Source organism: Xenopus tropicalis, chromosome 3 (assembly GCF_000004195.4).
Source record: "Xenopus tropicalis strain Nigerian chromosome 3, UCB_Xtro_10.0, whole genome shotgun sequence".
NCBI classification, from domain to species: Eukaryota; Metazoa; Chordata; class Amphibia; order Anura; family Pipidae; genus Xenopus; species Xenopus tropicalis.
The window spans coordinates 46,580,864-46,595,967 of record NC_030679.2 but is presented as its reverse complement, the minus strand read 5'-3'; the positions used below and the strand labels follow the sequence as shown (position 1 = coordinate 46,595,967).

The 15,104-nt window shown below is 38.8% G+C and overlaps 1 protein-coding gene across 3 annotated transcripts in view; it reads left to right on the top strand.

The window, feature by feature from the left end:
- The window catches only part of unc5a (unc-5 netrin receptor A), a 185,691-nt gene that overhangs the window by 162,869 nt on the left and 7,718 nt on the right, over positions 1 to 15,104 (top strand). Inside the window, exons 7-13 of one of the 3 annotated variants that reach the window (XM_031897753.1) lie at positions 323 to 487; positions 4,211 to 4,249; positions 7,107 to 7,292; positions 8,497 to 8,772; positions 10,254 to 10,341; positions 10,850 to 11,018; positions 14,729 to 14,962. In XM_031897753.1, the coding sequence (XP_031753613.1) occupies positions 323 to 487; positions 4,211 to 4,249; positions 7,107 to 7,292; positions 8,497 to 8,772; positions 10,254 to 10,341; positions 10,850 to 11,018; positions 14,729 to 14,962 (1,157 nt within the window). 3 annotated transcript variants of the gene reach the window in all.

The following is a 15,104-nucleotide window of genomic DNA, read 5'->3' as shown; positions in this document are numbered from 1 at the left end:
CAGCCACTTTTCATTGTCCATTCATATGACCAACAGCCTGAACAAATGGAACTGCAGCTCTTCCTCAGTTCCTCCCCTGCCCATGCACCCAACAACATGGGGCACCATCACATGACATTTTCAAGCAGGAGACATTTTTTAGGATCCTGCAGAATTCCAGGAAGCTCTGTCATTCCTACCGGCATCCATGCCGGTATGGTAGGAATCAGGAAAAAATGCCTGGGCATGTATGGCCATCTTAAGGGTTTATTGTAACATTTAAAATGATCACTTATATCTTGAGATAATTGCTAAAAATATTACAATGGTCTTATATGTACAGTGAGCGGAGGATGGGCAGAGTGGAGTTACTGGTCTGCTTGTGCGTCAGACTGCACCCACTGGAGAAGCAGGGACTGTACCCAGCCAGCCCCAAGGAACGGGGGCCCACAGTGCCAGGGACCAGACATGGAGACCCGCAACTGCACCAGTGAACTCTGCATTAACAGTGAGTGCTGCTATGTTAAAGTTCAGATTCACAGTGTAAAATATTGCAACAGAAAATTATGGGGAATATTTCTTATTGACCAGAACAGCATAGCAGTCTTACATGTGCATTCCGTTGTCCTAGAATAATTCTCCCTGTCTTTCAGCCACCAAAAGGTACTGCTAACTTATCGAAAAAGGGTAATGTAATAAAATGTCCAACGTTTGCAACAGGTCTAGTAACCCATAGCAACCAATCCGCAGGTAAAGCAAATAAATAAAGAGAATTTTATAGTGGCATGCATACCTCTAACAAACATGAGTCACAGATGACAGGCACAAACAATTTTTTAGTACAGAGCACAAAAAAAATCACAAAGCATGAACAAAGGTGCTGTACCAGATTGTGAGCTTGAGTGTATTGTAAGTGTAACCATTTTTTAACACTAATCTCTAGGGTCATACTGGGGTGCTAACAGCAGATTCCAAGAGGGAGATTTGTGGAGTTTGGGCACACAACTGCCTGAGTGCAGTAGCAGTGATTACTATACCCATATATGCAGCAAATTGCAGTATAGTAGCAACAGAAGATATGTGCCCTTTAATGTTCTTGCAAAAGAGAAATTAATAACATCTGTTCTCCAAAACTGACTTTTTTCAGGTTTTGCACCAGCAGTCAGGACCTGTTAATGGCCTTGAAAATTATAAAGTAGACACAAGTGAATAAGCACAGCCTCTGGCTTACCCACAGATTAATATACATTTCATTTTAAGAACAGGGAGTCTTTTTAGTATAGTTTTTTATGATTATATTTCTGATTGCATGTAAAACGCCACATTGTAAACTTGTTGGGTAGAAATACAGTATGCACACAGAAACGTAGGGGCATATTTATTATACTGTGTAAAATGAAATTCGCAGAAAAAATGGTGCAAAAAGCTGTGTAAAATAAATGGAGAAGTTCAGTGTCCGGATTACGCTGATTTTACGCCAATTTGTACTCAAAAAGCCCGCGATGTGTGGTGAATTTTCTTAACATTTTTACACAGGATAATAAATAGGCCCCTTAGTGTAAATTTCATAAGCTTTCTATAACTGACACTATGGCACACATGTAGAACAGCCAAGATATCACAAGATTTTTAGTTTATATAATGTCACATATAATATAAGTTCTGCTTCCCAACCAACTAACTAACCAGCTACATTTTCCAATTATTATTCTAGAAATAGAAAGGTAGAAAATAATCCCTTTATACAGTACAACATGAGTAACATTTCTGTAAAATAGTTACACACCCAGCCACTAAATCAGTAACATTTTCATACAAAAGGCTTCAGGGTTATAACTAATAGGGCACTGTATGCAAATGTCACTTTTACAGCTCTTATATATTTTTTTTCCTAGGTTTTCTTGCTTTTGTGACACATTTAATACAAGTTAAAAACATACTAAACAGAGAAATACATGTTGAAATCAAACTCACAAAGACACACTGGCTTGTATACAACATAAGAGTAGAAACATTCTTCCATAGTGGCCCCTAGCTCTCTAACATTGGCATAACAAATGCAATTAGACTCCTACTTGCCATCACTTTATCAGTCATGTTGCAGTTGGTCAAGATGATAAGTAGTTACATATAAGGAGGGCAGTTTCTGTGCTCAGTGCTACAAACATACAAACATTGTACATTTGCTTCCTCAAAATATCAGTATAGATCTAGGTGCAACCAGATGATTAATGCTCAGATTGGCTGACAGATGTGGCAGGTTGGTTGTTCTAAGGGAAGATTGGTAGAATGTAGAACATGAAACAGAATGTTTCACTCCAGACTTTGGATATTCTGAATCCAATTGCCCAGCTGAGTATTGCTTTCCTACCTCAAGGCAAGGGTGACCCTCCTCACCATAAGTAGAATACCTGCATGGGCAGGAATCAGATCAGGGCTGGAACTAGGGGTAGGCAGGAGAGGCACATGCCTAGGGCACAACCATGGGGGGGGGGCACTAGGCACATACCTCTTCTACTCCCCTACTCAATGCCCTCGTCTCCCACTGCCTGATAATCACTGGTCCCTTGCGCGTAGCATGCGTGTCCACGGGTACCAACACATGTATGCGAGGGGAGAGGTGGCCAGCTGGCTAGGCCTGGCACTGAATAAGATATCTCCAGGTTACATGCTCTTCCACAGAATGCATATAACATTAAATGGGATGTATACAGCAATATTTTTTTGCTAGAAACTTTTCCAAACTATGAAGGTCAGTGATCTAACTTAAAGGGGACATGTCACTCAGACATAAAAAGCTGTATAATAGAAGTGCTTTTCTAATTAAACATGAAACCCAAATTCCTTTTTTTATTAACACATCCATTTTGACACATAAACAAGATTTTGATGCCAAGCTTGCCTTAATAACAGTACCCATAAAATGGCACTTGTACGTAGTGGTGGGTGTGTAGGAGAGTATAATGCAACATAGTGCACTGTATGTAATGTGAGATGATCGCATTGCAACCCTGTAGGACTTTCCATATGGCCAATTGTTGCAGGGTTCTGTATCTATGGCTGACTGTTTACATTTCAGATGGTATTAACAGATGTGAGTGCAATTCCACATTTTGACCCCACGACATGATGTGACATTGTGTTGCACTCACAGATACCATGATTTCTAATTTAAATACTTTATGTTAGAGTATTTGTACAGAATGTTTATGTTAACAACTTGTCTCTTCTAAAAGACAACAATACTAATTATGGGTAAGAATTCTAGGAAAAAAAATGACAATTTTAGCTGCAAAAATTTTATGAAACATGTAACACTTAACTACAAGGCATATAAGCAAAGTTAGTGCTGTTGATTACCAGATCCCCAAATACACCCTAGTTCCAATATTTTTTACCCTTATCATGTAACGCAAGTCATAATCAGTGTAAATCGAGCCACACAATATATTCATGCAAGAACATATTTATAATATGGACAATGACTATAAAACCCAGCATGCCTTTCTCTTGATAATGTGCTAAGATCTGTAGCCCACCATCATTTAGGGAGAGCAACGCTGCTGATGTTTAGTTACAGTATATTATTAGAATGCCAGCACTTTCCTGCATCCCTTCTCAGGGCATGCTGGGTAGTATGGTGCAGCAACATCTGGAGAATCAGGGTAGGAGATTCTGCCTAAATGATAATGAAATACACGGTGCACTCCATTAATCTGTATCAATCTATGTTTGCATTTTGCATACTGAATAGATTGGTACTTTATAAATACTTGATAATAATAGTGTGTCTGCTGATAATGTGCCTCTTTTTTAATGGCCAGGGCTTTATCATGTCATCATTAATATCAGACTCCTACGGTGCCAAGATCCCACAAACAGTAGCTCTGGAAGTTGTAGTTTAGCAACAGCTGGGGGGGGCACTTTTTGTGGAATCCCTGGTATGGCTCTTTCCATATTTAACAGCGTAATTTCATTTGTTTGTGCCTGCTGTGATACAAATTGCACTTGGAGCATCTGTTTGGCATTACCCATAACATGTGTCATCCACAGTATAAAAAGCATAGCAACCATCCAGCAAAGAGCACTACTGTATATTGCTGTTCTGAAAGCGTTAAAAGTATTTTAAAGTTTAATTAATTGGCCCTTAAAATCTAATCCTGATTAACATCCCCTGGGGACCAGAATGTTGATTTTTTTTCATGAGCTAATACATTTTCTTTTCATGCAGCCCTAATCATGCCTTTCAACACTGTAAAGTCAAACATAGGTAGGTATTGTGTTATGGTGCAAGAGACTCAGTCACCTTAAGTGACTCTCTTTGTGTCATTTTAACATTCTGCAAATTTTATTTTAGCTTCAAGTTGACCGTAGACACCCAGATGTTACCAAAAAAATCTGCTAAAGAAATAGTAACCATGTGTAATTTCAAGCCTCAAGATAAAAGCCAGAGAGATAAGGATGCCGGGGACCCCAAACCAGCGTTTTTAATGATAATTTTGGGCCATGTACACAGAGTAATTGGCAACCAGAACAGTTATGCCTATGTATGGCATGGTTTACGTAAAAACATAGGTAGTAAGATGCATATATAAATTAATAGAGAGATAGCAGGTATAATGCATTTACTGGAATCCCAGCACATTTTGGAAGATACATCAGATAGGAAAATGGACAACAGATGAAGAGAGAGAAAATGAACATTGTAGACAGATAGACAGACAAACACAGATATACTGTATGATAGATAGATAGATAGATAGATAGATAGATGATAGATGATAGATAGATAATAGATAGATGATAGATAGATAATAGATAGATAGATGATAGATAGATAGATAGATAGATAGATAGATACATACATACATACATACATATATACATACATACATAGATAGATAGATAGATAGATAGATAGATAGATAGATGATAGATAGATAAATAGCAAGGCTGTCAAGCAAGTGGATCTTCTCCCGATATCCCCACTTATGGGTGGGCGATATCGGGTTAATTCGGAATTAGAACGGCGATATGGGCGCCCGTCGGTTCGGATCGGTTCGGTTGGATCGGTGACCATATCGGCTCATTGATGTGGTCCCCGATCCAACGAAAAAATCAAGGCAGGCCTGCCGTTAGTGCCCATACAGGGCTGATTAGCTGCCGAATAAATCTAAGGGAGCGATATCAGCAGCTAGAATCGGCCACCTTTAGACAGGCACAACAGACAAGTCCCTAGAGCCATAAGAGCCTCCTACCAATATGTAATGCCAATCTCCACAAGATTTATTGTAGGTGCATTTACCTATTTTATGCATTTAGGCACAACTATTGGAGCACAGTTGGTAGTTTACAATTGAGACACTGGCCCTTCTGTCTAATTATGATGTAAATGAAGTCAACCACTCTGCATATAAATAAATAGTAAATATAAATCTAGAGATTAGGACAACTTCCTAGGGTCCATTTACTATTGCTATTTAATATATTGTTTTGCACTTTGCATGTCAACAGACACCGTGTGTGTGTACACAAAAGTGTATTTATCATCATAATATATATATATCTTGTTAAATCCCTTTAAATACTTCTTATACTGGTTGTGGCAAAGTGGTTTTTTTGTATGTTTATTTCTCTATTTACTGTTTAGACTTGGTTGTATTTATTATATATTTTAATTCTAACCTCAATATTTATTTCTAAATTCTGCATTCTGTTACTAGAGGCAGATGCAGAAAAAAACACTCAACTAAAATACAAAGAAAAAAGGGCATTGCTGCAGAGGCTCTAGGCATCCATCAGCCTTCTCAGCATTCACAGACTCCTTGGGGCAGTCACATACATAGCGATTGCAATCATTTTGTTGCTACATGTACCATTGCCCTTAAAGGAAAACTATACCCCCAACAGAATACTTAACCAACTTATAGTTTATATCATATTAAATGGTCTATTAATGAATCTCGCCAAACTGGAATATATATATCAGAAAATATTGCCCTTTTACATTCTTTTCCTTGACCCACCATTTAGTGATGGGCTGGGTGCTCCCTCAGAGATCACATGACCAGAAATAATGCAGCTCTAACTGTAACAGGAAGTGGTGTGGGAGTAAAAGACAAAACTGTGTGCATTAATTGATATATGAGACCTAACATGTACTGTATATGTACCCTTGTTTTTTGTGTGAATTGTGAATCAGGATATCAGGGGTGGCCCTTAGCACTTAAAATGGCAATTTTCTATTTAGGATTATCCAATGGCATAGTCTACTAAAAAAGTATATTTTTATGGAAATGGTTTACTTAGATCAAGCAGAACACATGGGCTGTTTTATGCAATATATTGTTATATAGAGACATACATTGTTCGGGGGGTATAGTTTTCCTTTAAATTCCAAATCTGATCCTAAGGAGACTATAGCTGAGAATATACAGAATTTAAATTGAAAATATTGATATTGTCCTTTTCATGAAAAAGAGATGATGCAGGCATTGTAGTTTGCATACACAATAACCCCTTGCATTTGTTAGATATAAAGAGGTTGGCTACCCTCATGTTGGCTCCGCAGTTGGCGGCTGCATGAGTCTTCCGTTCATTCTGGGGGCTTAGCAGGATTCTGGAACTGGACAAACTTGATACCTGTGCCAGATGGAGGAAAGTCATACAAGCTGTGTCCTTCTGTGACACAGATATCATGTTCATCTGTACCAACATCTCCCTCCTTTGGCCATTTGGCAGAACCCTTACAGTCCATATTCTCTCCTTTTATCCTTATTTTTAACTGGCTTGTGGAAATAAAGTGGTCCAGACACTGAAATGAAGTTTTAATATGTGTCAATGTGATTCAATAGAATAGATGATCACTGTCTGCAATTTCATATTCTACATATAGATTGTGCACGTATGCATGTGCCCATTAGCAAGCAGGCTATGGAGTTAGAAGGTAGGGCAGAATTGCCATGATCCATATCACAGTTTTGTTCCACATCTCTGCTGCCTCCCTCTAAAACTCTATGATGCGGTTCTAACATGAAAATCAGCAAGTTATCTAAATGATTACATTCCCTAAAATGTCTACACTTAAATTGGTCACATTGTTGTTTATGTTTTATTGGGTGGAGCAGCTGTAGGTGCCCCGGAGGACGTGGCTCTATATGTCGGAGTTGTTGCAGTGGCGGTGTTTGTAGTTCTACTGCTGGCAGTGATACTGGTGTGTTGGCGCAGGAAGGAAGGACTGGATGCAGACGTGGCAGATTCTTCTATCCTCACAGCTGCCTTTCAGCCTGTCAGTCTGAAACCTGGGAAAGCAGGTGAGGCCCGGCCTGTCAGTGCCCTCATCATCTACTATCTGTTCTGAATAGTGTGATCTTGCAACAAATTACACTAAACGTCAGGGATATTGTAGAACCTCCAGAATATGATTTCTCCAACAATACAATTGATTCAATGCAATAACACAGCAAGAAGCTTGGAATCAAAGAACTAGGCACCGACGCAACAAATATTTGCCTTAATAAAACATGACAAGGAGTGAATATAATATCTAGATTGTGCCAGCAGTCCAATGACAAGTACCTTGGTATCTTGTGTAGAGAAATCACTTTCGGCAGGAGTATTTCTTAGAAATGGAGTGAAAGATTCATGATGAAAGAGAAGTTCTTGTCATGTTGTGCTGTGTGCAGTAACTGGGTGTCCATGTAGGAATGCATAAGGTTTATTTTCTATCCTTCATTATCATTTTTCTTCAAATCTCTTGCAGTTTGTGGGAAAAGGTTTAGAAGATGTTTTATTTAGTTTGCTTTTCCTCTTCCTTTTGTTTTTTACTGTGTAATTAGTTTTAGATAGTAATATTAGTGTGGTAAAATGTGACTTGTGTCTTAAATTTATTATATCTTAATTATAAAAAGTACTAATGGGGTTATGTAATATCAGGAGCAAAATTTACTGCATTGCTTATCACCTATAGCAACCAATCAGCAGGTAGCATTTACTGGTCACCTGTTTAAAAGCAAGTACACAGTTGGTTGCTATGGGTTACTGCTCCTGGTCAAACTTTCTGCCTTTTATTACATAAGGGGGTAAATATGTATGGTACTGTAACAAATAGTCTATACTATATATTTAGTGATGAGCGAATTCTTTTTGCCAGGCATGGATTAGAACTGAAAATATGCCCATTGGTTTTAAAGCATTTGGACTTGCCTTCACTTGCATTTGTTTTGAGAAAAATCTTTAGAAGAAATGGCCATTGAAAAAAAGTCACGTGCATAAAAAAATGTCACAAGAAAAACCCCCAAATTTTTCACTATTTCACAAACTTTTCAGCAGTTTTGCGATTTTTGTAGTGAAGCAAAGCGAGACAGATTCACTAATTCTGAAAAGATAATATGAAAATGCGTGCATACCTTAAACTGGCACAAGTCAAGTTCTCTCTCCCATTGTTCATATATCTTCTTTATAAACACCTAGACCCTTTCATTGCTGATGTTGTCCATGTCAATGACTCTCTCCTAGGTCAGGCTCATTTATTGACCATTCAACCTGATCTCAGCACAGCCACCATGACCTATCAGGGATCATTGTGCCTTCGACAGGATGGTGGCAACAAGTTCCAGCTGACCAATGGACATCTCCTATCCCCAATGGGTCCTGGGATACCAAGGGAGCACAGTCACACTTTGCCACGCCTATCCACACAGAGCTACTACCGCACACTGCCCCGTGGAAGCAACAACATGGCATACGGCACATTTAATTTTCTTGGTGGACGTTTGAGAATCCCAAATACAGGTATATAGCAATAATGATAAAGGCTAAAGAACGTTTAGTGCACATCAGAGAGTATATTTTCGATTTATTAGGTTGCGGTGATTTACTATAGTGGTACAACTTCCTATTCAGGGTGCAGTGTTTAATATTTAAAAGACCTAGAATTAAACATCTCTGGCCATTTTTGCAGATGAAACAAAACCATGAATTGCTATTGAGTAGACTCAATGTTATAATCCTAATTAGGGTACCTAGATGGACTGGCAGGCTGCATTCCTAAGTGGCAGTCTGACAGATTAGATTTAATATAGATAAATGCAAGATTATGCATGTGTGTTGTAAGATTTAACACACCAATTATACCCTTAATAGGACTATGTTTAATGAATTATTGATGGAAAAGGTTCTAGAAGTACTTACATATAACTGTCTTTGCAGTGCCAATTACAGAAAGCAAAATACTGTCCTGTGTTAATTGGTATAGACTTTAGAAGAAAAGCATCATTATTTTTAAGTTTTTTTCTTTTTCCTTTTTTATCTTTACAACTAGAATTTTTTTATTTTTTAAAATGAAGGCAGTGGCTCATTTATGGTTCAATTTGCACTGGAGTAGAAACCCACTGGTGATTCACAGCATCACAAATAGCCAACTCTGTCTGACCATAATCTACTCTCTCCCAGCTCTGAACCTATCCGAGTCACCACACCATCATTACCTTTATTCCCACGCCCCACCTACCCCACCTGATGTCAAGGAGGGGGCAGGGCATGGCAGGCATGAGCATATAAAAGAAAACAGGGCTAAGACAGAGCTCCCCAACCTTTTTTACTTGTGAGTCAAACAGAGAAGTAAAAGGTGTTGATGAGCCACACAAGCATGAAAAAAAGTTCCTTGGGCATAATAAGGACTATGATTGGCTATTTGGCAGCCCCATGTGGAAGAGGCTCTGCTTGGAGCAAAACTTGCCTTCAAGCCAGAAATGTAAAAATGGGCACCTACTTGCGCTCGCTGCCGCGCGGGGGGGGTTTGCGCATGCGCTCGCTGCGGGGGGGGGGGGTGGCGATTCACGCATGCGCACAGGGGGAGGCGGGGGGTGGCCTCGGGGCGCCCTGATCACAAATCCGGCACTGCTGATGATGCCACCTACCCACAACCTGATAAAATAGTGTTTTCCTGGCCCAAACCTGTCCCATCCCCAGATTTAGAGTCTGTGCAACACTAAACCTACGGTAAGCAATTCATTACCTATTTCATTGTTCTTCCTGTAATTGTCTAAATAAAGCTAATCACTAATTGGTTGCTACTGCAAATATGCTTGCCTCAGCTCTCAAAGATATCAGTTCTGGACTGAATAATGACATTCCTCCATTCTCTTACAGTGCATGATAAGATGTTCTGACAGTACCAGAGGTCAATCAGGAGGAACCAGATGAGCTGTGTGTGAGCAGCATAGTACTGTGTTTCTATATGAGTGTCAATCTATTCATTTATGTTTCCTCAGGCCTAAGTCTGCTCATACCTCCAGATGCAATTCCTCGGGGAAAGATTTATGAAATCTACCTTACTCTGCACAAACAAGAAGATGTGAGGTAGGTACCAATGTTAGAGGTTTTAAGGCCTGTGTCACACAGTGTATTTTGACCACAACAGTCCTTTAAATGAGAACCGCGGCAGTCAGCATGCTCTTTTCCAGCTAGCAGCCCTTACGGATTCTCTTCAGTGAAAAACAGGCTACTTCAGGTCAGGTAGACTTAAAAAATAAAAACATTCCCTTAAAAAAAATAAAGCACAACATATTAATACATGGTCCCCTCTACCAAGGCAAGCACTTAAGCTATCCTTAAAGTTGTGACTTCTTTACAATATTGCAGATAGGTTTTTTTTTAACAGAAAATATTGAAAAAATCATTTCAAAACAAGATAAGTCCTAATTTTTTGGTGTTACTGTTCCTTTAATATGTTAGGCTAGCATGCCAGGGTAGTTTATTCAGGTTTTGTAGCAGCAAACATCAACATCAAGTATGAAGCCAGCATAAATCCCTGACTTTGACTTCATATCTCACATCTTTCTCTTTTCCTCTGCTTTTCCTCCTTGAGGTTACCTCTAGCTGGCTGCCAGACACTCTTGGGCCCCATCATTAGCTGTGGCCCCCCTGGTGTTCTACTTACCCAGCCTGTCGTCGTGGTAATGGACCACTGTGTGGAACCCAGCCTGGAGAACTGGACTGTGCGCCTAAAGAAGCAGTCTTGTGAAGGAAGCTGGGAGGTAGGTCATAGCAACTGGCAATAAACCCCAAAACCAATGATCTATACAAGAAGATGTTTTATGAACATTAATTTTTTAAGAATGTATATAAATGAGACAAACTTGCAAGCAGTACCTATGCTTCCCACAGTCATTCCACCTGCGCTTCCTCATTGGACTGGCAGAGAGTGCTGTGGGCTCAGTGTTTTTCGAAGAGCAGAAAAACATAAGCAATCATTGTCCAACCTTTAATTTATGGGTATAATAATAGAGTACATCATAATTTATGGCTCTATTAAGTGCAAAACAAAAATGCTCAGCCAATGAAAGAAAAACAACATAACCCTCATTATTCTTTTGCATTAAACAATGCAAACATGATTGTACTCAGCCAAAATGTCTTTGTTGTAATGCAGGCTACACTATACTAGAATAGATCTTATGCTTGCAAATTGTATGTATGTTTGGAATTGATACAGGGCTGGGACTTCAGGTATGCCTCAGCTGCTTTGAATTATGGGTTACTAGATTAGGGCAGATTTGTGCCATGTTACTACATAAACCTGTTTCTGTGCTGTATGGAAAGTGATAAATGTAGCAGAGATAGCGGAAGTGTTTATGTACTCCCACTCTTACATTTTCACCAATGCTATGATTGGCCCAAATCCGCCTGATTGTTTTCTTTTCATTATCGTCTTATCCTGTCTCCTACTTCCCTCTGCTCCTCTTCTGTCTTTTTCCGTTATTTTGTTTATTTTTTACATTGTTTTGCAGCTCTCCTGTTTGAAAATCTAAAAGCTGTCTGGTTGCTATGGCACAGGAACCATGACAACCCTATAGCCTTTTAAATGACATCCTGATTAAAAATTCATCAACATTCAAAATAAAGGAATGCAAAAGTTGTTATTAGGTAAAAAAAAAAGGTTATTAGGTAAACATAATAAAAGTTATTTTAAAGGTGAACTTTAAACATTTCTAGCTATCTCTTGCTTCCTATTCAGAGCTGTTATATTGTTAAATACATATTTCTATGACTTTGTCTAAAACTCCCTCAGACCTCTGCCAGAGCTACAGAGAATAGATTAGAGGGGTTGTTGTTCCAATACAGCTGGATGTTTTTTTGTGGTTAGCAGTAACTGTGTCATAATGCTTACAAGTTGTAGATCAGTAGGATACTTGTCCCTTTGGCATTTCAGGTTCATAATATTATGTCTCAGAGTCACATTATGGCTAACAATGTGTGGTCTTTCAGTTGATAAAAAATTGGTTAGCTGGAGGTTGTAGGATGATGGAAGTCCTTGAAATAGCAGCATAATTCTCCTGCTGATTGTATATACTGCATGGAGCGTTGCTTAATACATTTGACTATGAATCACCCGAATGTTGGGTACCCTGGGTGTAGAAACTCCAGCTGGTTCTCTACAGATTTATAATGCTGTGATGCTTTTCCTTCCCCTTAATAAATATCAAGCTGTGGGCTAAGGTTAGATTTGATTTTATTTTTCCCTATATCACACTACAGACTGAACTTATACCCTAGTTTGATTGCACTTGGCAATGCACATGTCCGCAATATTATAACACTGAGATTAACAGTAGGTTAAATATTAGTATTCCCTGTATTCTTTGCGTTCTCTATGTACTGGGGTTCATTTATGTTGTGAGCTGATGCCTTGGGTAATATTGTTGGGTATTTGTGTTGTGTTGTGGGAGGTCCAAGTATTTCTGCATTGCCCTCCTCCCCCTCACTGGCAGTGGAAGTGTAATTCTGTACTACAGAATCTGTGCTGTGAATACTTTGTGCACAGTATAAAGCTTCAACTGCACTGTTTGTCTTGAAGTTCTACATTATGATGGAAAAATATGATATATATGTAAAGAATGTTATATTATATGTATATATAAATAATATATTATATTATAAAAAATAAGGATATTGGAAGATATTCAATAATTACATGATCATGTAAAGGCACAAGGGGGCAGGTGTGCATCGGGGGGAAGGGGACTAACTTGTTGTAACATACTGTCAGCTGGATCTGTGATATCACTGCCAACCTAAAACTCATAGGGCATATTTATTTATTTAAGGAATAAAACAGAGCTTGCCTCTGTTAGGGGCAAATTTATCAAAATGTGAGTTTAGAGCTCAATACATAAAAACCTATGGGATTTTAGAAGCATATTTATCGAATGGTGAGTTCTAACTTTCACCCATTGATTAAATAGAATGTGGGCGAGATTTTATGTATTAAGCTCTAAACTCACATTTTGATAAATCTGCCCCTTAGAGTGAAATTCCACCATTCTCAATTCATTTCTATGGGATTTTAGAGGCATATTTATAAACAGATAAACTCTTGATAAAGAGATATTGGGGCATATTTATCAAAGTGTCAATATAGAGCTATCCAAAGTTAAATTCTACCACTGGGATTTTAAAGAACTGTTTATCAATAGGTGAAAGTAAGGATTCACTCTTTGATAAATACACCTTTAAAAATCCTATAAGAATGAATAGAGAGTGGTTGAATTCCAGCCTGAAAGAGGGGCAGATTTATCAAAATGTGAGATTAGAGCTCACCACATAAAAAATTACCCACATTCTACTCATTCCTATGGGATTTTTAGAAGGGTATTTATCTTCTGTGTTGAGCTCTAATCTTATATTCTAATAAATCTGCCCCGGTAAAAGTGTTCTTGTGCCTTGTTGGTAAGAGCACCATTAAGAGCACCTTATAGAAAGCAGCTGTCCGTCTACTTTTGTACAACCTGCATATTATTAGGGCTGTGACAGACGGGGAGATTAGTCGTCGCGCAACAGTTCTCCCTTGTCGAGGGCGACTAATCTCCCCAAAATGCCATCCCACCGGCTAGTATGTAAATCTCCGGTGGGATGGCATACACAGTGATTTGCCAAAATCAAGTTGCCTTGAGAGGAAACTTTGGCGATTTCGGCACCGCGTATGCCATCCCGCCGGCGATGGAATTTCGGGGAGATTAGTCGCCCGCAATAAGGGAGATTTGTTGCGCGCCGACTAGCCCTTATTTTTTTACTTCTTTATTTTTCTAAATCGAATAAACTCACATATCGAACGCTCACTTATTTGCTTATAAGGAAAACTCGTTCAAATAAAAAAAAACTTGAATAAAACACAAACACTCTAAAAAATTTGAGTTTGAAAATATGGCTTGACTTTGCCTAGGACAACTCCCATTGACTTCTATAGAAATTTGTAAGCTTCCAGATGGTGAATTTTAACATTCAAATGTTTGGGGTTTTTTGCACTTAATAAATACCAGACATTCAAGTTTTTGAAACATAATCCAAATTTGAGTTTTTTTTAGTGCAAAAAAACTCATGTAGTGAAAAAATCCAAACTCGAATGTTGATAAATCTCCCCCTAGATGTTTTGTCAGACCACATTTTAGGATAGTCATGTATATCTAATCAACATTTGAGTTGCAGAGATTTTATAAGACGTATTACTTCTATACAGGGTACCAATGGTTAGTTAGATGAGTAAATTGCACTTCCTGTCATTTTACAATACACAGCTTGATTTAATTCTGCATTATGTATTGGAGTTTATGGATGCCACTAGGTCATTATTTATTCCATAGAGATTTAAGATACCAGGTTATAAGACTTGTGCAGTGAGCTGCAGATACAGGGTATTGAGTTTCAGTAGGGGTCTTCATTTACTCTGTGTGTGACTTTGCTGTTACAGGATGTCTTGCAGCTTGATGGAGGAAGCCCATCACACCACTATTATTGTCACTTGGAATCCCGCAGATGTTACCTATTCACCGAGCAGCTGGGACGCTTTGCTCTGGTAGGGGAGTCACTCAGCATGTCAGCCACAAAGCGCCTCAAACTGCTGCTCTTTGCCCCACCCTGCTGCACAACTCTAGAGTACAGCATGAGAGTGTATTGCATCAACGACACACAGGATGCCATAAAGGTGAGACAAGCAACAAATTCTAACTGCTGCTGCTGGATACATGCACGGAACCAACCCTAATGCAGTTGCTCAAAAGAGATAGGGCCAAATGGTAAGGGAAGAATTACTTACAGACTTTTGGCTAAAGGGGTAACAATCCATA